This window comes from Taudactylus pleione, unplaced genomic scaffold, assembly GCF_031769625.1.
Source record: "Taudactylus pleione unplaced genomic scaffold, aTauple2 ptg000086l, whole genome shotgun sequence".
NCBI classification, from domain to species: Eukaryota; Metazoa; Chordata; class Amphibia; order Anura; family Myobatrachidae; genus Taudactylus; species Taudactylus pleione.
In genome coordinates this window covers 14,614,855-14,641,499 of record NW_028284488.1, presented here as the reverse complement: position 1 = coordinate 14,641,499, position 26,645 = coordinate 14,614,855, and the positions used below count along the sequence as shown (strand labels likewise).

Genomic DNA, 26,645 nt, shown 5'->3' with positions numbered 1-26,645 from the left:
GATAAATATGCTGATGCAAAAATTGAAATGGATCATAAAAATGAAAAGTTAAATGACCATCATAATATGGAATGAATCCGATTGTATCAAGTGGCAATGTTAGTCTCGCTAGTTAGTAAATAGCGTTATCTAGCAACATTGTAACTGCAAACCTGCAATAAAATATCCTTTTCAGTATTCACAGCTGGAATTTATATTGAACAGAATGTTCTTTGCAAAGTTCAGAGTTTTCACCCTGTCGGGTGCACAGTTATAGGAGGGATATGATACTGACCGGCTTCAAGCTCTCAAACGGCTGTTGGTGAAAAGCGTGACTTTCTATCCAATAATGGGATGAATAATTTTGCCGGAGAGGGAAACACGGCCTCCGTGCCTCGCAGTGATAGAGTGTCAGGTGGTATGGCTCTCTATCCGGCTGGACAGTGATGATAGCCTGCCGGTGGGTAAGGCCAAGGTGAGCAGGGGGTGTAGATGGATAAATGTGCACGGCCGCGGCTTTCCAATCCTCTGCACCAGACACTTGTTAGAACTTCCCACACCAAATGGTACTGCGAGCTCCTGTGGTGGCAGAGTGGAAAATGGAAGCAGCATCACCCTACCATTGCCGGAGGAATACCACGGCCGTTTCGGTGGTGCGACCATGCTCATGATGAAGGTGGTCGCACCACCGAAACGGCCGTCGGGCATATGATTCTTCATAACGCATGTGGTCACCAGGCACTGTTAAGTATTCAGTCTGCAATTTAGCTGTGACATGCTGTTGCTAGTAACCCGACTTACATGGCTAAGTTGAAATTACAAGTATACCTTTTTTGATGAAACCTGTCTGGTGTGCTGACTTCGTCTTTGATTAACTCAGGATCAATGCAACAATCTGTATATATATATATATATATATATATATATATATAAGATACAGGGATCGGCACTCACGTGTAGTCATCCAAAGTGTGCAATAACGGGGTGTACTAAATCCTTAAGGAGCCTGGCGCAGGGGCAAGACACTGTACACAATATTAGATAGGCAGCACTCCATGAACAAAGATGGGAAACATATTATATATTCAATACTTTGACCTTGAACCCTTTAGTTTTTTTTTTCCCACACACACACACACACACACACACACACACACACACACACACACACACACACACACACATATATATATATACACACACATCCATATACATAGTCTATAATATATATTCATTCAAAGAAATTAGTCCTTGTCAGGACTTTTTGGGAGAAAACTTGGGGCCACTCACTTGGTCTTGTCCCCCAGCCTGAAAGTTTCCAGCCAGCCCCTGGCAATGGTAGGGACCCAAAAAACCTCAAATCACTGACTAGCAGTGTCTCAAAACCCCATTAGCGTGTGTATGTATGGAGTTTTAAATTTGATGAACAGAATGCATAATGTATCACAAATGTACAATTAATTTGTTCAACAAAAACTATTAAAAGCAGAAGTCTATGCCTACCTGCCATCCTCAAGTTCAGTTATATGGCATAGTTTCTAATCATTAGCCACCATGACTCCATTAACTCCAGGCCAGGTGGTGGCACACAGCCTTTCCTACAGCCCTGCCTGGGTCAAAGCAAATACATTAGGCTGAATGACAGACAAAGAAGCTTTACTACTTGCACTGCTTGATAGTTCTTGAATGATAAACCAAAGTTATCTGAAGTTGGAACTCAAGATGTGAGTAGACTCCCATATTTTGGTTTTGGATTTGCATTAATCTTCATGTTTTGGTTTTGCAAAACCACCCTCTAGTGTTTTGGTTTTGGATCTGGATTTTTTTTTTTTAAAAGATAAAAAGTTTTTGAAAACAACTAAAATCATGTAATTTTTGCAATCCAAAACCTGAAATTTTAATTTAAAATCTGAATTCCGAACAACAGGAAGATCAGAACCGCAATTCAGATTTATCCGGATCTCCCCAGGAGATTAGAAATGCGGATCTGTCCTGATTCACAAAATTCAGGTGGATTCGGATTTCTGGGGGACTGAACCATACATCTCTAGTTGGAATCCCATTTTTAAGCACCTTAAGACTTATTGGGGAACAGCGCTATATAGATAAAATTATTATTATTATTATTTTAACATTAATTTATACTGTAAGTTTCTTACCCTATTTACCAAGTCAAATACAGTCAATAATAAGTTTAACCTGCTAAGTAAATGAAAGGGGGACAGAGCACTGTCAGGGAGATGTATCAAGCCTTGGAGAGAGATAAGGTTGAGTAGTGGCCCAAAGCAACCAATCAGCTTCTGTCTGTCATTTCGAATATTGTGCTTCTGTACATAAATAACAGTTAGAAGCTGATTGGTGGCTTTGGATGACATCTTCACATTATCTCCCTCTCAGTCTGCTGTATATAAAATATGAATGTGTCTAGCTGCTATACAGCAGGTCAGGAGCACCAGCAGGACAGTACAGTAAACGTCATATTCGTAATAATTTGTGGACCCTGTGAACGTAACAGTCAGCAAGGAATGGAGACTTTGGCAAAAATAATACATAAAACATTTTTTATTATGTTAAAATATAAAAATTTTTTATTATGCAATATATTTAACAACAAATATTCGTACGTTATCCTGAATGTATGTACTGGGGACTGCAACAGATATTATTTTGATCACAAAAGCAGCCAACATAGGTTTGTATAAATTTACAATCCATTGCTGAGCTTGACCTCAGCAGCTAATGACATTTATAAATGGCATTTGCCATTATAGCCTATGGGTTACGAGGTGCAAAACTTCCCAGGAAAGGATCCCTCTGAGTTACTGTGCGCTCTCACATACACAGTCTGATGATTGAGCGTGTGTAATAGTGCAGCCGGCGTCTGAACCCAGATGTAAAGTGTTCGTAGTACAATCATTTTACTTCTTACGCATCGCAGGGGCGAGATCCAATCAGTGCCCCAGTTCCTGCATTGATACGTGACTAATGGGTGAACATCATGGCATAAAAGCCTCATACTAGGGCAACCTCCTGACTCACGAAGAGTCATCCTTCAGCACTCAGCAGAGGAAAAACCCCCTGTGGGGGAAACCTCTTGGGAACCATGGCTTTAGGATCACCCTTCCCACTGGGCATTAAGAGGTGTACTAATAGGCACAGGGAAGGGTTCAATACTTACCAAAGATAAGCAGCTGCTGTATAGAGTTGGGCACGTGATCCCGGCGGTTCCCAGCAGTCATAATACCGACAGCAGCATCCCGACCTTCAGAATACAGACACAACTACCTAAGTATACTAACCCTCCCCCTAACCCACCTTTCCCACAGCCTAACCCTAAATAAGTTTTCGTTCTTATAGTAACAAGTGGATACCTAATAAAAACAAATGTGCCCAGTAAATAAAAGCTATACAGTAAATTGCTAACATTTAGATGTTAAATTCAAATAAATTATAAAATGTACTGGTACATTTGTGTGCAATATAACTAACAGGATTCTCAGAAAAGGGCTATTTCACACCTAACATTTGCATAGGCAAAGATAGAAAAATATTCACTAGTTACAGCTCTATTTTACACATTTTAGCCTATATTAGTTTGTCCCATTTCCATTCGTCTGCTATACTTTACACCACTGCTCGACACAGTGAGGACAGTCCGATATCCTACATGTGGAAAAAGACATACTGCAAATCCTGCCTTCCTACGCTCAGTGACTCCCTCCAGTCATCTGCCTTCTTGACTACACCACTGCTCCAAAAGTGTCCAACATCCTACATATGGGAAGAGACACATTGCAGATCCTGCCTTCCTACGCTCGGTGGCTCCTTCCAGTCTGCCGTCTTCACTACACCACTGCTCCAGAAGCTTCCAATATCCTACATGTGGGAAAAGACACACTGCAAATCCTTAAATAGTGTGGTTCTTCTGGTTCTCTAATGCTTGATGCTGGGTGTGTTAACACACTATGGTCACTTCTTGGATAGGGCAATACCTCAAAGAAAAGATGATAGAAATACCATGTGGTGCAGTATCGTTATAAGTTTAATAACAAATCTCATATAAAAACAGCAATAAATTTCAGAAAAATAAGGGATCCCCGAATGAACGGGGGCCTTATGGAGCAAGGCACACTTTACAGGTATGATAAGGGTGGATGGTATACCCGGGTAGGCTCCTTCAATTCCCGAAAAGCTGTCATCGCAAAAATGACAGCTTTTCGGAATAGATACTTATGGAGAGGTGGAATGATGAATTCCACCTATAATTAGCTAGAACTCCATGAGAGTTCTAAAGCTAATTATCTCCAGAGAATTTTTAAGTTGAATAGGCCCCTAAATCATCAACTGAAAAGACAAGTTAGCTTATTTAGATACTCCTTATTCAAAATAAACCTTTTGTACAAGAGAGAAGCAACTGGACATAGCAATAGCCAAATTAAATTAGACTGCTCATGAATCCCATTATAACTCTGGATCACACACAGAGTTGAGAAAACAGAAAAATAAAAACTGCTTGATCTTCTCTCATCATCAAATGTAATTCATACTCTCTCATCGATGACCCAATGTAGTTTTACACCTCCAGCTTTATGCTTTCACTCTGTCCACCACGAGCAGCAGTTCCTATTGATCCAGCACAGGCTTCCATTCTTAAATCCCTTGGCATTTAAAAACGGGGCAGTCGTGGGAAGCGAGGACGAAAGTCTCTTATCCGCTGTAACCACGTAAGTTCCTTGCCTTCAGGTTCACCAGTTTCATATAGGAGACAAATAGAGAAGTGGTACCTATCAAACGGCCCTGTGCTTGGTTCAAAGATAGTCACTCCTATTCTTCCAGTCGTATTAAAACCATCGTTGGCATTAAAAAGACTGAACGTAATTGGTGGGTAAAGGAGCTAGAAATTTGTCTAGCTAAAGCAGAAATGAAATCCATATATGAGCTTAAAACTCTAGAACTGAAAGGCCTTAATAGTGAATTTGAACTTAAATGGTTCTTATGAAGTAATATGTCTTTACCTTGAGATGTGTTTTTAGTCTTTCTTTGATGTATTTTATATGCACATTTACAGTTTAGATTATTCAGTATTATACTGCCTGGTGTATACACACACCTGATTGGCTATTTATTGTTATATGATTTTTAGACAATAGATATATCTTTTATAGCCTTTTTACCTATAGCGGATTTGCAACAAGAATTATTACGACATACTTCCGGGAGTAGCAATGAACAGAGTGGAGACGGTCCCTATTGCATCAGCGGACTCCTTGCTCACGGACGCCGGAAGTCGCCATGTTACGGCTTCCGGGTCAATAATGGAGACGGTCCCTATTACAGTGGTGGACTCCTTGCTCACGGACACCGGAAGTCGCCATGTTATGGCTTCCGGGTCAACAGTCTCCTGAGTGTACCCTAGAGGAAGCTGTCCACTACTATACCAGCCGACAGTTTAACCGCGCACACCGGAAGTCGTGAGGACGCAACTTCTGGTTTGACGGATCTCTCTCTGCATACACCTAGCATTCCCTGCATGGAACGGAAGTCCAGACACCCTTAATTAACGAGGAGGCGGGCCATATTGAATACCCTATTTAAACCAACTCAGTGATCTCTCCCTCATACCTTGATAAAGACTACTAGTAGCTGAAACGCGTTGGTGGAGACGATCACTGAATACCTGTTTTGTCCTTTGGGGAACACACTCCAACAGGGATTGAAGGAGCCTACCTGGGTATACCATACACCCTTCTCATACCCGTAAAGTGTGCCTTGCTTCATAAGGCTCTATAAGGTACACAGGAACTGCGCTCATTCGGGGATCCCTTTATTTTTCTGAAATATTGCTGTTTTTATATGAGATTTGTTATTAACCTTATAATGATACTACATCATATGGGATTTCTATCATCTTTTCTTTGAGGTATTGCCCTATCCAAGAAGTGGCCATAGTGTGTCAACATACCCAGCATCAAGCATTAGATCCAGAAGAACCCCACTACTTAAGAATTCGAGACTGTGGTAATAAATATTATAATAGTGACACCACATTTTTTCCTGACAAGGGGCACGCTTATCCTGAACTTTCATTCTTATTCAGACTATTTCGGTGTCTTGTGGCCTTCACCATTAGGATTCAAGCTGCACCCCGTTGGTTTATTGGCGCAACCAGCACACCTTGCTTTTAACACTGCAAATCCTGTCTTCCTACTCTCCCTGGCTCCCTCCAGTTGTCTGCCATCTTGACCACACCACTGCTCTAAAAGTGTCCGATGTCCTATATGTGGGATGCTCGGTGGCTCCTTCCAGTTGTCTGCCGCCCTGACTATGCCACAGCTGCAGAAGCGTCCGACATTCTACAGGTAGGAACTGATACTCTGCAGATCCTGCTTTCCTCTGCTCCGTAACTCCCTCCAGTCATCTGCAGTTCTGACTACACCACTGCTACAAAAGCGTCCAATGTCCCACATATGAAAAAAGACACACTGCAAATCCTGCCTTCCTCTGCTCCGCGGCTCCCTCCAGTTGTCTACCACCCTGACTACACCACTGCTCCAGAAGTGTCCGATGTCCTACATGTGAGAAAAGACACACTGCAAATACTGCCTTCCTCCACTCCATGGCTCCCTCTAGTCGTCTGCCGCCCTGACTATGCCACTGCTCCAGAAATGTCCGACAACCTACATGTGAGAAAAGATACATTGCAAATCCTGTCTTCCTACACTCTGTGGCTCCCTCCAGTCATCTGCCGCTCTGACTACACCACTGCTCCAGAAATGTCCGACGTCCTACATGTGAGAAAAGACACACTGCAAATCCTGCCTTCCTCCACTCCATGGCTCCCTCTAGTCGTCTGCTGCCCTGACTACACCACTGCTCCAGAAGTGTCCGATGTCCTACATGTGAGAAAAGACACATTGCAAATCCTGTCTTCCTACGCTCCGTGGCTCCCTCCAGTCGTCTGCCACCCTAACTACACCACTGCTCCAGAAGTGTCCGACATCCTACATGTGAGAAAAAACACACTGCAGATCCTGCCTTCCTCCGTTCCATGGCTCCTTCCGGTCATTTGCCATCCTGACTACGCCACTGCTTCAGAAGTGTCCGACATCCTACATGTTGGAAAAGACACACCGCGGATCCTGCCTTCCTCCGCTCCGTGGCTCCTTCCGGTCGTCTGCCACCCTAACTACACCACTGCTCCAGAAGTGTCCGACATCCTACATGTGAGAAAAAACACACTGCAGATCCTGCCTTCCTCCGCTCCATGGCTCCTTCCGGTCGTTTGCCATCCTGACTACGTCACTGCTCCAGAAGTGTCCGACGTCCTAAATATGGGAAAAGACACACTGCGGATCCTGCCTTCCTCCGCTCCGTGGCTCTCTCCAGTCGTTTGCCAGCCTGACTGCGCCACTGCTCCAGAAACTTCTGATCCGCTGACCTATCTGACAGATGGTAAGTGCATATACACTTACCAATCATCCACCCAATGTGTCAGGCCTGATATAACAATTTGGTGGGCATTTAAGCTGTCACTCACTGCCAAGTCCCTGCAGCATGTGTAATTATTGCAATTGGTGCTTAGTTGATAAATACGCCCTTAAAGTTCTATGGGGCATATACAATTGGGCGCGAGGTTTAGTGAGGAAAAAACCTTGCGCCAAATTTAGGAATACCGTGGGTATGCGCGCTCCCGATACCCACGGTATTCAATTTTAAAAAATAGTGGTCAAGGGGTTTTCAGCTCTGAAAACCATGCGGCGCGTAAATAAAATAAAAAAAAAAATCTTTGCCTACTGGGCTGGGGGTCTCGATGGTCTCTGCGGCTCCCAGTGACTTCTCCTCTCCTTACTGGAGAGGGGGCTGCTGGGAGTCCCGGGGGCTGGTGGGAGGGGCAAGGGCTGCTGGGAAATGTAGTTCTCCCAGCGCCCATTCTGGGGGCCACAGGGACAATGGGGGGGGGCACACTGGCAGTGGGGGTCAGACACACACACTCATACACACAAACACTCACTCACTTATACACACTTACAAGCACCACACACACTGACATACTTACCCTGCTGCAGAAGATCTGGCTCCAACGCTGGATGCAGAAGGTAAGTAATTAAGGACTAATTAAGCTTATTGGAAACTTCCAATTGCTTAATTAGTCCTAAGGGGGGGTACCAGAGCAAGTCCCACTGATTTTTCCTAAAATTAACAATTGTAGGAAAAATTACGCTTGCTCTGGAGGTGCAAGAATTAAAACCTCCCGGCGGCCCCCCCCCCCCAAAAAACGAACCTAATTGAATAGTAAACGATCCGCACCTGCTGGAAAAACCTTGCAGGTGCGTTTTTTTTTGCTATTCTCGCACCCAATTGAATATGCCCCTATGTGTACATTCACTGTTATAACATGCTAAGCACATTTACCTCAAACTAAAACAAATGAATTTATCTGCCCCGTCTGTCTCTCACTCCATCATCCTTCCCTCCTCCCAGCCCATTGTATTACTAATGATCCCTCTGCCAGCCCTCCTCACTCCGCATTGCCCTCTGTTACTTTCTCACATGAACAGTTCTGACTTTCCCTCTTCTATGACCCAAGTCCCTGTTCTTTCAGCCACTTTGTGTCATTTCTCTAATACTACATTATGAATTTTTGTTCCTAAGTGTATGATTCCTTCCTATACTTCTCCTAATTATGTGTCCTTGTACATATGCTACCTGTTCTGTCTATCTTGTCCTGCCTTTCACCTTAGTATATCGCACTCTGCTTTCCTTACCCACCTCCATCATACCCTGCTATGTATAACTTACCTTCCTCCTTCCTGGTAACTGGAATCTACAGCAACTGTAGATAGAATGTGTATGATGTCATAGCAACCATAGCAATGCTACTGAGTCACAGCTATTATACATATACATTTTACACATCAATTGTAACTGGATTTACATGAAGTATGGCAATGTTGTACAGAGTGCCCTAATATATAAGTGAAGGAAATATGTAAACGATAGGATTATCTAGATTATGGTAGATTGGAGTTTGTATGTTCTCCCTTTGCTTGTGTGAGTCTCCTCCAGGTACTCCAGATTTCTCCCACAATCCAAAAATATGCTGGTAGGTTAATTGTCTCCTGATAAAAAAATTAACATTAGTGTGTGTATGTGCGTGTACATGTGGTAAGGAACATAGGGGTCTATGACGGAGATAGAGCAACAACCAATCAGCTTCTAGCTGCCATTTTTCAAAAACAGCCTGTAAAGTGACAGGAGCTGATTGCCTACCCTCCAACATGACCCATTCCATTAGGTACAAAATGCTCTGCTCCTGGACTTCCCACCTAATCAATGATTGCAGTCACCTGTGTTGGGCTAGGTAATTGATGAGACAGGTGTTTCCCCACAGGTGGCTGCATTAATAAATTAAGAGGGAAGTCCAGGAGCAGAGTATTTTGTACCTAATGGAACGGGTCATGTTGGAGGGTCCGTGATTGGTTGGTATTTTATATCCATTTGGCGCTGGTTATCAAGTCAACTGTTCACTATTCTTATGCAAATTGCAGATCACCACTGCTTTTAAATCTCTTGATTCAGCTGACACCCATAACCCCTGGGGTAGTGCACTTTTAAATCTCTTTCAGATACTACGTTATTATTGTAAAACAGAGGTATAACTAGATTTAGGTGGTGCTCGTAATCCTCTACTTACCCTCATATATATATTATACATATATAATGATAGAGAAAGGACATGTACCTAATAATGTAATATGTAAGAGCATACAAGTGTTAACTGTATGTATATGATGTTGCTTGTACCAAAAATATGGTCTAAATGGTTTTATAATAGTTTTCAGCAATTGAGATTAAGGTAGCTGTATTTTCTCCTTGGCATGGTGTTAGCACAAACCTGAGTTCTCCAGACCAAACTGTTTCTTGTACATAGAGGCGCTGGTATTCCTTGATGATCAATAGTGAAGTGCACTTGTTCATCAGCACATGGCTCAAATTACCTCCTTTCTTGATGTGGAATTGCCATGATGTGCTCACTTTGTCACATGGTTTCTTCATGTTGTGTGCTATTTGTCACTTTGTCACATGAGATTAGATTAAGCAAATGTAAGGACTTGGGCCTGATTCAGAGATGGACATACGTATATACACTGTACATATATACGGCCGTAACTGGACAATGTTTGTTATACTGCACATGTTTCTGAGCCGCACTGTGCATGTGCCGTGACTGTCCTGTGATGGCAGTCACAGTGTGGATTAGGACGCAGGGAGATCGACAGTGACATTTTGGGAGAGGTAACGGGGGAGTGGCTACAAAAACGCAGTTGTGACCATTTTGGTGGCATGTCACAGCCCGCGACTGTGTCTTCAGTCGCAGTGTCACTGGCCCTGGCATCTTACTTGTGATGGACCTTCTGAGAAAGCATAGAGTTGCTCAGAGGTCCGATGGTATGACCGATGTTTCGGATGTCCATCCAATGCTGACTTTTCGGACACAAGCAGCAGATCTGAGAAGCCGGCGGTGGAGGTCTCTTTACAAAAGACGATGACTGCAACTCTGAGAAACGAACCCACAGAATGAGTGGCCAATTTTGGTAAGCACCCACACTTAACAATTGGCCGCACAAAATGTCTGCTCAGACATCATAAAATTGCCTGCCCAGTTGTGATGTCAGTGTCGGCGGTTCCTGCTGCTAGTTTAACGGGTCGGTCGGTGGGCCACCTGCACACATCAGCAGTTGTGCACAATATATCTGCAAGATATATCACATTTTCCATGCTGCACAGCCAACATAATTCACAGATATATTATGTGCACACACGAGCTGCCACACTTAGCGATATATCGTTCATTGGATGTATGATCGATATATTACATAGTGTGTACCCAGGGGCATAACTATAGGAGACAATGGAGGCGCCTGCCACCGGGCTCCAGCACTGAAGGGGCATCTCCTCCATTGCCCACAATATATTCACCCCACTTAGGGCTGTAGCTATGTACCTGGAGTGTACCTTCACGGCTGCCCAATACATGACACATCTTCCAGGCACCTGAGAAGCCACCATACACTAGTGGAGAGCTCCGTGTCAGACCATCAGCTGCCACCTCCGTCTATCTATAGCCTGTCCCGTTCATTACTGTCGCCGCTCCTCATCAGCTTCATTTGCCAGTGTGACACGTCCGGTGCCCTCCTCACCCACAACTCTGTCTCACTCCTCCCTGGCGGCTGTATCTGCATGCGAAATGCTACATTACAGTGCCAGCGGCTGTGATGGGGGCACCAAATTCTAACTTGCCTCCGGGTGTCTGGGATGAACTTACGCCACTGTGTGTACCCAGCATTACAGCATTACTGTGGTTCTGCCTCTGTGCACTGTGAGTAATGTTCATTCTATCCACCAGCAGCAGAAAATGTGGATAGAATAATTAAGCATAAGGAAGGTGCAGGCAGCCAGCTTTGTGAGACCATACATAATACAGTATATGGCGGGGCAGTATGTGATGCTGTGAGGTTGACATTGATGGGATGCTGCTGTGAGGTGGACATTGAAGGGGGGGTGCTGTGAGGTGGATATTGAAGGCGGGGGTGTTGCGAGGAGGACATTGAAGGGTCTGGGGGACGTGGTTTGAGGTAGATATTGATGGGGGAATGCTGTGCGGTGGACATTTAAGGGGCTGGGGGAGGTGGTGTGAGGTGGACATTGAAGGGGGGTGCTTTGAGGTGGACATTGAAGGGGCTAGGGGAGGTGCTGTGAAGTGGTTATTGTATATTGCTTCCTATATTTTATACAGTATGTCACTAGAATAGTCTCTGATTGTCCAACAAGGCTGGTAGGTGATGTCTTTGATTATAGTTCCTTTTCATAAATTTAATTACACAATGAAACCGCATCCCCATTAGAGAAACCATGCCTGCAGTTTTTCTGCCAAATCCATTTTGCCGTTGCCATGCACTGGTAGAAATCCAGGGCCACTTAATTGCATTTGCCCCCCGTTGTGGGCCGACGATTGGTGCAAAGTGAATGTACTTCAGATTTGCTTTGTTCAACATCGGAAGGATTACCACAGTGCTGCCCACTGTCACAGGACCACTGTAGTATAACTGTCGCCATAGAACAGTTAAATACTTTACCTGCTTCATCCAAGCAGTGGGCCTGATTCAGACCCGGACGCTATTTGCGGGCGCTCGCTGGCTAAAAGGGGCCAGCTATTTAAATCACGCGCTCGCACTGAGTCGCGTAAAGCCGCCCACTAAGTAATAGCGAGCGGCCGCACTATGCGCTCGCACCTGTATAAAGACGCCCCTTTGCCACTCGCAACACGCCATCTCCGGCAGTTGTAGGATTAATCGGGAACATCGAAAGCCATCGGAGCTGCTCGCAGTGCTTTTGGTAGCCTTTTCCCACCACAACATTGCGAGCAGTTCAGGCTAAAATACAACCCAGTCACGTGTGTAATGACGCTACTTTGCTAATTATGCACACCCATTAAACGTTGTTCTGATAGTCGGGCACGCCTGCGTTCGCACATCGACACCCCCGTTTACAAGAACCTTCCACTGTTACCACCCACAAACGGCACTGTCACTCAAAATAGCGGCCCGACTGCGGGCTACGGGCGAGCACTTTCCCATCGCAATGACTGGTTTGTGAACGCGCATTGCGACTCACACGCATGCGCAGATTGCGAAAAATCGTTCAATACGAGAGAGCGCAGCATAACGTCTGGGTCTGAATCAGGCCCAGTGTTCCGCAATGACACACCCATCTTGAACACTTTTGTACTCAATAGCGACACACACTTATTATTTTTTTATTTACTTCTAGAGAATATGGGTCTCATTCAGACCCAGTCACAAGCGCCGATGCGCTCGCAGCCGGGTCGATGGTCCCCACAGAGCATGCACAAGAGGGAGCCGGCCTCGTCGTGCGCATGCGCGAGACCCGGCTAGCGACGGGCGCTCCTTCGCTAGGGGTCTCGTAGCAGACGGGGTGAGCTGACGATGTTGAGTGACAGCTCGCCCCATTTTCTGGGCGGGCCGGGGGCGTGTCCGGCCAAATGGAGGCGTTCCAGTCGGAACGCTTGCCGTTTGGGGGCGGCCCCACTGACATCATTGATGATGTCAGTGGGTAACTTAATGCTCAAACAGAGCAGGAAGTTCCCTGGGGCTTACGAGAGCCCAGACCCAACCTTAGGGTCTGCTCGTAAGCCCCGATGGTCGCGATGGTGATGACCATCACGACCATCACCCTGATCGCAAGCTAAGCTGTGGGTGGTAACCCACAGCTTAGCTTGCGACCTGGAGGAAGCACTTCAAAACAAGAAGTGCCCGCCCCTCATTCAGAGTGAGCGATCGCTTCTTGAGATCGACTCTGGATGAGGGCCAATGTCCCTAAGTTTAAACTCAATTAGCTGCATTAAAATATCTTTTTCTTTAGGACTTCATCCCAACCATTTTGTATACTAGCACAAACTGGTGAGCCAGCATCATTGCACAGATCAGCACCTCCTATATGTAAAGATATGTACCAGATATCTTCATTATTTTTATAATGAAAAGTGCCTGCATAATGAAATAAAAAATAAAATACATTTGAAAAATCCTTTCTTTGGGATAGGTAATATCTAGTAACCGTTTATGTAATATTTTGAATCACTCTGGTATACTCTGGGAAAATGTAACCCTGCAGTATTAATTAAATAATAAGTCAGTCTTTGCTCTGTGCTATTAATCTGCATCTCTATGTGGTCCCATAAATAAGTTCTATTTTAACTCCAAGTAAAGACCTTTGAATTTCTTTCAGAGCCAGATAAGAGGCACAGCTCTTGACCCTCAGAAAACATTTTTCAGGAGCTGGCAGAGGCCTGGAGCTCTGTAATCACATAGATGGCTGCTTTCCAATGGGAACTTCTATAAGTTGTGCCAAAAAAAACTCATGGTTGCTGCAGAGCAAACAGTAATGCTAATTTCAACATGAGCAATTCCCAAAGCAACCAAGTACTAAATAGCAAGACAAAGACGCTGTTAAACTTGCACTCCGAGGAACGTAAAAATTAGTAGGAGGCATGCATAGGAGTTGTATTATTATTATTAGAGACCCACAATGCACCTGGAATTCCCTTGCTCTGTTCATTCTTGTCTGGTCTTATTGCTGGTAAACAGCAACCTATCTTACATTATTTCTATAGTCTGATGTGTTCTTACTTCTTATAAATCTGTTATGCTGGATTAGTGTAACATAATTCATCCTAGAGTGAATGGGATTAGTAGTTTTATTATAAACACAGTTTATTGAGGAATTTTATGGCTCTGTAGACAGCAAATAATCTATAACTCTTCATCAAAATATTTATGTGTGGTGACCCTGTTATGTGTTATATGTTCCGCTGTGTGGGTGCGTAGTCACACATGGAATGCTGCACAAGGACTACATATAGGCAAACAAGCACAGCACACCTGACTAGCACTGTTAGTGGTAGATGTCTGCTTATTAAACCACACTTACGTAATAATCAGAAAATAGCATACGGTGAGAATCTTATATAATCTTAATAATAGTTATGAAGTTTAATGTAACATAATAAAGGTACTTAAACATGTTGTGATTTGTCCGTTTTAAAGTACTCACAAGTGCAAGTCAGAGAGGGATTTGTCTATTCCTGATACGAAGGATCAGAAATCTGCGGAAATAAGCCCATAAGCTGCCTATGGGGCACAAGGTTCGGAATCTTTTGCTTTCTGGAGCTTGATTCATTAGGGGAATGCCTTAAAGCACTGAAAAGTGCAGTTTTCTGAGTTTTGAACACATTTTACCCTTAGTACATCCTGCAGTTAACGTGTACTTGCCCAATTTCTTACTATCTGCTCGAGATCAGCATATGCATAGCCTACCGCACGTCCTAGTGGGCTCATTTAAATCACCTAGGCCGATTGTTGCAACCAAAACGTAGGTTATTCCATAGATGGCAATACAGACATGTGGATATACAATCACCAGATAGATGGGATTTGTTGCAGCTACAGCATACACAGGTGACAGAAGCACAAGTTCCTAGTCACCATTCCAAAAACACACCAATACAGTTAAAAACACAGGTTATATAAAGGGGCGTAGAGAGCCCGGCCGGGCCCAGGTGAAGGGGGAGTGGCCTAATTGCGGTAGAAAAAACATTTTTGCAGAGCCATGTAGCGGCGCTGCTCGCTGGGGAGGGGGGCGCTGTGAGGGAAGGGTGAGGGAGGGGGAGAGCGGCACCGGACCCGAGTAAATAGTACCCACTCCCTCCCCCCCTCTCAGCGCCCCTGGTTATATCATCTTCATGATTCCCACAGTGTTGGAGCTAGTAGTGGGTGAATTAGGAGCAGTCAGATTGTGATAGATTACGTAATGCTGGGTGTCCTCCCCCTATGACAGTTGACGACAGTTAGTTCCTTGTGGAGAAGGTGCCCAGGTGTCTAATCCAGGGCACTTGCATACTCTGGTGTCAATTCATGTAAAACATGAACTGGCTACCGAAAAATATCACTATAGATCACATCACATTGATGCAATATATAGCAATGTTTTGTAGCCGCTCAGGTAGCCTTACCTGTCCAGTGACATCCTCCAGTAAACGGCCCCACCACTTTCCTGAGAAGCAGCACGAAGACAGACATATCGGGTTTCCGATATATGTCTTCCCCCAACTGCCACGTGCTAGTGTCTGAGACCAGCAGGTCACATCAGACCTGCTGTAAAGGACGCTGGTCTAAAGGGGGCGGAGCAAGCACAGGGTGACGAGCAGAAAACGGGGAAGTACTCAACTTCCCTGCTCATTTAATTTCGCAGTACAGATTATGCCATCCTGAGATGGCAAATCTGTACGCAGCGGAAGAACCGAAAGCTGAGCTTTCCATTGTTCCATGAATCGCTTTCCCCATACTACTGTATGGGGAAGGGATCCAGACATGGTGGGGAGGCACTGCTGGAGAAATCATCAACTTCTCCACAGTAACCAACCCCCTTCCTGAATAAAAAGAAGCAGTGACAAGCTCTGTTTTCAGTCAAACAGGGCTTTCCACTACTTCATGAATAGACCCTGTGACTTTGTTGGCTAAACATGAAAAGATTGATAGTATTATGGGAGATATGTATCAAACCTCGGAGAGAGATAAAGTGAAGAGAGATAATGTGTCACCCACTCAGCTCTTGACATTTTTCAAACACAGCCTGCAAAATGTCAGTCAGAAGCTGATTGGTTGGTACTCTCTCTCCACTTTATCTCTCTTCAAGATTTGATAGATCTCCCCCAGAATCTGCATACTCTAATTTTATTACCCCAGGCCCCTTATCTCTGATTAAACATTCCACCTGGCAACATTTAAGAATAACTTATCTAACTTATACAACAATTAACATAAATGTTCATGGCATACAATAACTTATGTTAACCTTCACATAGGAACCACAAATGGCAATAAACTGTAAGGCAGTGTGACAATGACACAGAAAGGGGGTGATGGATCACACGAGCTGTTATCATGCTTCAATCACACTGTATGGTTTCACACGTATGTTGTGTGAATTCATATGCAAGTACAGCTATGCCTGCTAGGAGGCTTATCGCTTGCACCTAAAACATGGCAGGAGTTAAGTGTACACTGAGGATGATGATTGGGAGTAAAACTGGCTCAGTAATCTGAAATAAACCAATACAAACGTATATCATAACTTATAAGGAACTGCAGGGCCTAATTTTAAACAGAATGTTAAGTAGGACAAACACAGATATTTATTAAGTGACGGCACAATTTACTAATGGATTTCTATGTAAGTGTGTTGATGAAAAAGCCCACTGATACATGCTGTTCTCATGCCATAATGCCCTTTATTACTGAAGTGACATTTAATGGACGGGGTTGAATCAAGTGATTTCTCTTTGTTAAAGAAGATCTTAAGTTGGCGACAGTTCATGGGTAGAAATGTGGAACATCATACTCAGACAAGTAATCCTTTGTATTCACACTCATCTGTATGAAACAAAACTTGTTAATTCTTTATCTCCTCCTTGCATGCTAATCAGAGAGAAAAGGGATTTATGGAAAGTTTATAATTACAGAAACACGCATACTTCAGATACTACTTTATCATATTGGATTTGGATGAATACCAAGTTAATTTAGAAGCCAAGCTGACATCATTAGCACACCTAATGTAAATAAAGCACAACAACAACACTCATTATATTATGTTATTATTACAGAAAGTTTTGTATAAAGCTGAAAGAACAGAGAAACATGACAAGATGAAGTGTGAGTGCTGAAAGAACAGACGCCTGTAAAACAATGCCTCAAGCAGAATGCCATCCTTGTAACTATACTGCATTGAGCTGAACAAAGTAATCACATATATGCACAACTATTATGAGCAATAGGGAAAAAATATATATAATGCATATTGGGCCGGATGTACTACACATCGCATTTTGGATGCGTTACACTTATCGAGTACATACCTGTACCAATTATCAGGTACATACCGGTGTTAATAACGTACTTATGTACCTAGAATTCCAAAAAGAGCCGTCCTTTGGAAAAAAAGGTCTTCCTGGTTTTTGACACGGGAGTCCTTCTGTGCATGCGTCGTATGACGTGTGCGTCGCAGGGGATTCCCGCTGGCATTGTATTCCTCTCGGTGCACAGTGCACAAGGCTTGTATTGGGCAATGCCATCTACAGATAGTGTTGCCCACCAGGTCCAAGCTCTGGAAAGTAACACATTTCTGAGCTTGGTCCATACGGGAAATGCGGCCAAATCTCTGAAAACAGCAGTAGTACATCCCGTCCATCGTGACTTGGCCCAATCCACATTGTCATCTCGAAAACAAGAATGATTCAATTAAAATACTCATAAATACAGTCAGCAGATGAGCCCTGTCAATGTGTCTACAAAGTCATCTGGTGACCACACTAACAGGCTGCATAAAGGTGGGTTTCGTTCTGATCGAAATGAATAGTACAGACACGTGACCATTTGAGTGAGTACAAATGAACACACTTTATTTACAAGTAACAAACGAACATTTAACAAACAACATACAAAGTATACTCAACTTTTGTCTATGTATTCAGATGACACCGGTAATTCATCATCTCCAACATAAGATGTACTTCATCTTATCTTCTCTGGGGAGCCCTCATTTCACAATGCCCAGGTAGTTCAATTTACATTGCAGGCATCTTAATGCAGTCTGAGATCCATGCACGAGCTAAGAGCCTTTGTGTAAATCTTGATTTATAAAACCTAAAATGGGGTGGTGGCTTTCCGGATATTAAGCCCATATTAGTTATATACTAGGTATCCACTGATTGGTACAACATAGCATTGGCCAAACATATCTCTCTTGTACATGCTCCGTAAACACTAACATATACTACCAGACAAAGAAATACAGTAATGACGTGTCCTAATGTCTGGAGATAAACTCTTCCAAAGCCCCTTTGTGTAGGGAATCTCCAATAATGCTTAGCATCTCCACACATCTTACATTGGTCACTCCATTGGAATGTGGCTCACTGTCTGCTGATAAGACCATGTAAGATATGAATGGCTCATTATACATCTCTGATAGTGACAGGTACAAGCTAGGGCCCCTCAAATTATGTCTTATTTGATCCCAACAGGTTATATCTAACCAGTATGTGCAGACTGCAGCTATATGAATACAATGATCTTCTTCACACCTCAATGGGGCCTAGCAAGGGTTGTGTGTTACAAACTTATATGTCTATGTAGAAATTAATTATTTAACACACTGGTTACACAGGCCTCTTTGGGGTGTGGCCCCCGAGTACTCCCAGTGTAATGTTGAACCGGTATTCTTATCCAGCTTGATAACCTGCATTTGTAGCAAATTTGGAAATGGGTCATGATAATTTCTTCTTGGCTGTGTGACATGTTTATCCCTTATGTGGCTACCATAAGGACTTTCACTTTTCTGATTTCCCAAATCTATTATTAATGCATAAAACAAGCAGGACTGATCTATCTGGACATTTAGGGGTTATATTTACTAAAGTGTGGGTTTTTAGAAGTGGAGATGTTGCCCATAACAACCAATCAGGTTCTACTTGACATTTATCTTGCACCTTCTAGAAGATAATAGCTAGAATATGATTGGTTGCTATGGGCAACATCTCCACTTCTAAAAACCTGCACTTTAGTAAATATACACCTCAGTGTGACACAGAGTGTAGAGGAATTAGATTGGCATTTTAAACTTGTAAAAATCAAAACATTTTGGACCATACAAGGAACCGTAAGTTATAATACTGTGTTACATGGCAAAGGGAAAGCATTAGTATCAATTGTGCTGATGTAACAGAAGCTGAAGTAATATGACGTACACTGTTAGAAATGTCGGGCATGTTCTATAACTGGCTATTGTGCAAGTTCTAACTGTTGGATTGTTCGTGTAAAAGTGATGTAATATCTACTGTATATTCACTGTAAATTTGTAAACACAGCCTCCAATTTATATGAGAAAGGTCACTTAATGACAAGGTTTAATTTCAGCTGTTAAACTTGGTACCAGGGTTTTAAATGGATAAATATCACAAGTCACATTGTGTATAATTGAATGTAATTTCTTTTGCAGACTAAAGAGGCTCTATTTACTATTCTTCGAGATTTGCGGCCTGATGATCATTTTAATATAATTGGCTTTAACAATAAAATCAAAGTTTGGCAGTCAAACGAGCTTGTGAAAGTTTCTCCCAACAACATCCGGGATGCAAAAAAGTTCATCTACAGCTTGTCACCTACGGGAGGTAAGCAATTTCCTACTGTCATTATCCACAGGTTTAAGCCTCTGCTAACACATATACTCAAACAGTGAGATTACAGTTGTAGAAAGTCATAAGGATTGCATATATATCCCCTGAGCATACAGGATTCACAATTACATTCTAAAATAAACTTAGTTACTGCAGAAAAAAGTCAGTATGCTGACAGAATACAGACAGTGACATCGCGACGGTCAAAATGCTGACAGATTTAGGTAAGTATTCTAACCCTAACCCACTCCTCCTGCAGTTTATCCCTAACTATCCAATCCCGCAGCCTAACCCTAACCCTCCCCTCCAGTAGCCTAACCTTAACCCTAATACTAACCCTAAGATTCCCCCTAACCTGAACATCGGCATCCTGACCTTAGGGATCCTGACTAAATCCCCAGATCACTGGGTATGATTATGTTCATTTAAATTTAAAATTTCTTACTAATTGAGAATTATATACAGATACAGAACAAGAGGAGTTGTACTAATCAGCTGTCTACAGTTAAAGAAAGTATACACTCAATGTACACAATGAACCTCCCAGCACTCCTGATTTTTGCCATACTTCTGATCTGCCAGACATTGCCCTAAACCAACAAGTTATGTCACAAATTAATAGAACATGACCTTTTATACTACTTAGGGCAAATTAAAGTAGCCACGAAAAGTGCTGTTTTGCGAAAATGGTTGCTAGTATATTTTGATGTCTCTAAACTGAAGATTTAAAAAAAAAAATTTAAAATACACCTGCTGCAGCCTCCAACAATCTCAAAAACACCTGTCTCATCCATATAGCCCACCAAATACCGGACTCCCCACTTTTTACAAATTTTCCAAAACTTTTTACATTTTCGTTTTAAATTAATTTTTTTTAAGTTTTGTTTGACTGATTAATCATTAGGGTGGGTGCCCAAAGGGTTCTGGATCAATTCCCCACATTTGCACCCCAAAATAGCCATTTTGCACTTCCAATTCGCCTACCTATATGTGGAGAAACTTTTTTGCCTATTATTCCATGTAAAGTTCTCACGTAGGCGTAAATGTCCTGGAATTGAATATGGAAAAAAGTAGAAAACAGGCGAAATGCGCAAACTTTTCTCCAAACGGCCCTTAGTAGTTCCCCTGACACCCCACTCTAACATGATCCATGTCCTATACAAATGTCCAAACATAAAAGTTTCCTAGTGCTGATAACCGGAGTCATGAGAGAAGAGCCACACATAAGGTCCTGCAGTTCCTTGTTTGCACAAGATGTTTGGTCAGGCTCATGGACTGGGATTACTCATGGAATGTCAGGCCAGGATTTATCATTCTGGGGGAGTTGTATCAAACCATGGAGAGAGATAGAGTGGCCATTGTTACACCAATTCAGCCACAAATAATGTACAACTCTGAACATCTCGTATCAGCATACACTCGGCCAAGGAGCCTGCACAGTGCTAAAACTCTCAAAAAACATCTACAAACGGTATTGCTTACAACTCTGACATTGCCCCTGTGAGTGGTATAAAAACACTTGTCCCACTGGCAGGTTGCAGTGTCTCATTGGAGTGGGGGGGAGCCCTCTCATACTGCTGCTTTGCATGAATAGATGCCATTCATATGCGCACAGCATCTTAACAGTACAGAGAGAGCATGGGGGACGCTGAGCTTCTCCGAGAGTGCTCTGCACTCCCCCAGAGTGATGAAAACATTGACATGGATTAAGGCCACTCCCTCTTTTTGGGCGCCGAACCCCGACTTTTACCTCACTCGTATTGTGAGGTATGATATTATAGACAGCTATAAATATTGTTTACCTTTAACAATATGATTTGTTTCCACTTAATTATATATATGCGGGACATAGAATTACTGTTCACTATGGGTGCATGTTTCCAAACATGGTTAATATAATATATCCTACCATGACTTGTATGACAAAGATTAGGACCTGATGCACGAAATGTCGATGTCGGACAATGTGTAGCGATATTTTGCTAATGTGCATGTGCCAAGGCTGCACTTCACATGCACAGTGTGACAGTTACCTTCTGCACTCCCTCCTAGTCACCATCCCCCCCTTGTCATATGTTCTTTCTGGTTGTGGTGCCCAGTGGAGGAGGACGCTGGCCTTCACAGCATATTCCATTTCTGCTGCTCTGTATGGGAAGGAACACCTACTGATGATGTCACTGGCACTCTGCTCAGAGCACCCACATCATGGCTAGCAGAAGCAGATTATGAGAGCAGAGTGAAGCAGAACATACCTCCTCACTGTCCTCGCAGTTAGCATAAAGTCCTTACTGTATTGATCAGTTTCCTAAAATCAGGACTGCACCACCAGACTCAGGGTAGGTGACAAACTATCTGCTGCATCTCCTGGTGTAATATGCTCTGTTGGCGGAACAAGTGGGAAGCCATTCACACATGAGGGAGATGAGGCTGATCAGAGCCTTGCCCTGACTAGCTGTGGGCCTGCACTTGTCTTAGTAACAGTTGAGCCCGCTAAAGCAGGATGCATATCCCAGCTGACATCAGCAGGACATAAAATAGAGCAGCTGTTCCCTGTAGAGGTGCAGGGCCGGTGCTACCATTAGGCAACTTTAGGCAGATGATTTTGGCACTGTGCTGTGTGTAATATTCTATATAGTATATTATGAATTTGGGACACTGCTGTGTGGCATGTTACTTAAATGGGGAGACAGATGCGTTGCATATTATGAATTGGAGGGAGCAGGGGCGGTTGATGAAATGTTGCCTAGGGCGCCCGGAAACCTTGTACCGGCTCTGGAGAGGGGTCAGCCACCATGAAGAAATAAATGCTAGACACAGCCAAAACAGGGCCAGAGACCTCTCACTGTAGTCGACAAGCCACACAGAGGGGGGGCATAGGCTGTGCTAGGGGTGTAACTAGGTATTTGAAGGACCCATAGCAAAAGTTAGTAAGAGCTCCTATGTACCACCCAATAGTGAAAACTGTATACAACACATGTAACTTTAACAAGGAAGATTGGGCCCCCCTCAGCTTTGGACCTCATATCAGCTGCAGCCCTTGCACCAATGGTAGTCATGTGTGGGGGCCATCAGGGATTAGGGCGGTCTGACCAGGGAAAAAGCACGCTGAGATGACACAATAACTCTAACACACAGATTTAAGCACCATTGCTTTTTACACTGTGGCTTTCCACATCCAGTTTTTCATTACAAGAACCCCTCAATAGAGCTGATTCTGAGTTGGTAGCAAAGCACAAAAGAGCAAGTAACTGTGCACCTCGGCAAAACCACGATGCTGGTGGGGTAGGTTTAAAATGGAATCAGTATGTAAAGCCGGTGGCTGAATAGCCCCCAGATGAAATACCGACAGCAACCTAACCACCCCTTCCTGCACCCTAAACCTAGCACTCCCGGGGGGGGTGCCTAACCCTAACCTCTCCCCGGGGGTGCCTAACCCTAACCCCCTTCCCCTAGCCTATCCCTAACCCTCCCGGGGGGTGCCTAACCCTAAGTCCCCCCGGGAGCCCCTAACCTAACCGAACCCCCCCCCATGGCTAGAACCTAAGACACCCGGCTTACCTTCATTTGGTATGCCGGGTGTCGGGATTTTGACGCATATCTTTAGTCCCATGTCAGGCTTTTAGTGTCGGGATTTCAGCAGCCGGGATAGTGGCCGCCAGTATCCTGACTACATCCCGTTTATAATATGCAGAGAGATTTGGATTTGGGAAGGGTGTGTCTAAACTCTAATCTAAATTACAGTGTTAAAATAAAGCTGTCCAGCATCTGTGGGCTTCCTGAAAAAGCAGCCAGTATTTACCCTGCATGCAAATTTAAAAATAATAAATAAAATAAATAGATGTATTGCACCCTTTGCATTGCACCATGGGTTGTTCCAGACCCAAAGTTACTTGCAAAGTTACTTGCCAGAGCCATTTCTATGGGTATGCAACCGGTGCCCAGGGCAGAGCTCTGTGAGCAGCACCGTCTATGTCCCATTACTTCTGGCAGGCACCCTGCATGTGTACAGCTGCTCTCTATTGCACTTGTGGGTGCTGTGGTCTAGCCCCCTTTGTGTCAAGACATAATGTTGAAAGGGGGCTGGCACAGGGTGCTTTTAAGCCCTGTTACTTGCTTTTTTTGCTTTGCTCCCGCCTCAGAATAATCCCCATTATGTGTATATAGATTTTTTTTTTATTTATCACCTATTTATATAGTGCATACATATGCCTCAGCGCTTTACAAAGAATATTTGTCCATTTACATTGGTCCCTACCCTATATTCTCTACCACATGTATACACACAGACTTAATTTATGTCAAGAGCCAATTAACCTACCAGTATACTTTTGGATTGTGGGAGGAAACCAGAGTTTCAGAATGTACAAGCTCCAGCCAGGGCTGTTGTGGGAATTGAACTCACAACTTCAGTTCTGTGAGGCAGTAATGTTTTAGTATGTGACCAATTGCTTATTGCAGCATGAAATGCTATTCATCAGAAGAGTTGCAAAATCTCAGAAAATATATATGTTTTAGGTACAAATATAAATGGAGGTATCCAGGTTGCATCAAATCTCCTGAATGGTTACCTCGCTAATAATGACAAGCAGGAGCGGAGTGTGTCACTGGTTATATTCCTAACTGATGGACGGCCCACTGTTGGGGAGGTACAGTCTATGCAAATCCTAAGCAATACCAAGAATGCCATACAGGAAAAATTCTGTCTCTTCAGCATTGGCATTGGCAATGATGTGGATTTCCATCTGCTAGAGAAATTGTCTCTGGAGAACTGTGGTATGATGCGTCGGATCAGTGAAGATGAGGATGCAGCACTTCAGCTCAAAGGGTATGTGCTAATGGCTGTAGCCTTCATGACATATATACTGAATATTGCAATGAACATCTTTAGGTAATGGGGCTGATGTTACAGTTGAACACAAGTCAGTTCTGTGGATGTATTTTGTGTATTTTCGCACTGCTCTGGAGTTGAACTGAAGTTGCATCTCCACTTGCGGCAGAAGGGACATAACTGGGTGGTTACAGGGCATTCGTACATAGGATAAGTTCCGTGAGGGAGAGTTGATGGATTTGCAGACTATGCAGAGTTATAATTATGCCTGTTTTCAGACTGATCTATTGCACCAGGTATAGGGCTGGTGCAAGCACGCACTGATAATGGACTGATAATGATGGTGGCTATGAAAAGAAGCATATGGATAGGGGACATCTGCATAAAACTCAGCATATAGGTGAATATCTGTAACTAATGCTGTTCATGCAATGCCTCTGCCCCAAGTGTTCAATAGGTCAGTGAGGTACTGAGGATCACTTACTACATTGCTCAAACAAGGTGCAAATCTGCACTAAAACCAAAGTAATACATCAGTCATTTACTTCATTGTCTAACTTATTTAAGGCAGCAAATTGTGGTTTGGTGGATATGGTAATTATTAGCATATTATATGCATTTGCTTGTCATGTTACAGCTATGTATGGAGAGAAAAGGACTTAGGGAAGGTTCCATACCTGTCAGTGTTAGGTGAGATCAGCGTGTCCTTTACAACATTATATGTAAAGTGAAATATTTATTAAAAAGCTAAAAGGAATATAGAAAACAGCTGGGAGTGGTCATAATTCACTGGTCAAAATTTTAATTGTAACTATAAAATCTATAGAAATCTGAAGCAATACAAAACATAACAGTAAAACTTTTTATAATAAATATCCTAATCATATTATTTGTCTGACAAATTAGTAGTTCACTAAATATTTGCCAGAGGATATTGCAAATGACTTGCTGCGACTTTACAAACAACAGGTTTCCAAGTGTATCTTTTCCTGCCCATTTCCCAGTCTAGTGTATTGTTCCAGAAGCTGCTCTGACCCCAGTATATAACTTGGCTCTGGTTAAAGCAACTTGAATGTTATTAATAGTTATTGTCCAGTACATAAACTTACAAAACCAAAAGGGGATACATCTGCAGAGGAGCCGAATATGAGCCCAGATTTCTTTTATACTGTTCATAAATATTTACAATATGATGCAAACTGAAAGCCAATTGTCTTATATATTTCTGCAGAGCACTATGAAATGTTTTATGCACAGTCAGCACAGATGTACTGTACATTTAGCACTGATACCCCCACAGGGCCATACAGACCTTGGCCTAGATTTACTCAAAACAAGCATGTTTTGCATTTAATAACAGTGACATTTCACATTTCTGAGTCCAAAACCGCAGGAAATCAGCAGCTTGCTAAATCCCCTTTTCACCTGTACCATTATGTGAGCACTAGCTGCAGAATTCAGCTGCAAGATTATGGGCACACCTATGATATCGGTGCAGTCAAAGTGGAGCTGATATCCAAAACAAAGGCTGGGGTACACATCAATACGACGTACAAAAGACGAGATGGTCGCTCCAATTTCCCTTCATCCCAGAACATGAGATAGAGAGTCTACACACTATGCACTCTGCTCAACGACGGCAGAGTATATCATGTCAGAGCTTTGTATCCAATTAATCTTTTCTCCTGTACACACTATACAATCATCGTGTAGATCACTGACAGTTCAGGTAATGTCTTCAGAGGAAAGATTGGACAAATATACAATATATGTGCACCACATCATTCATGACATCTTCCCACCTGACATGCAGCACTTCACATCTGTAGATGCGATGAACGACGCACATGAACGTGTGATTAAGCATACACACTATGCAGTGTGGATGATGTTATTCCAATTTGCCTTAAAACGACAAATCGTCTAATAGGTATGCGGTCAGGAAGCCGGTGGTCGAAATGCCGGCTGCCCGACTGTGAAATCCCAGCATTGGACAAATGATAGCCGTCGAAATCCCGCCGC

The 26,645-nt window shown here is 43.2% G+C and overlaps 1 protein-coding gene across 1 annotated transcript in view; it reads left to right on the top strand.

Moving 5' to 3' along the window:
* ITIH5 (inter-alpha-trypsin inhibitor heavy chain 5) overlaps positions 1-26,645 on the top strand; it is a 137,929-nt gene that overhangs the window by 94,799 nt on the left and 16,485 nt on the right. The window contains exons 8-9 of the mRNA XM_088468910.1: positions 19,618-19,789; positions 24,311-24,620. Coding sequence (XP_088325036.1) covers positions 19,618-19,789; positions 24,311-24,620 — 482 coding nt within the window. The remainder of the gene's footprint in view (positions 1-19,617; positions 19,790-24,310; positions 24,621-26,645) is intronic.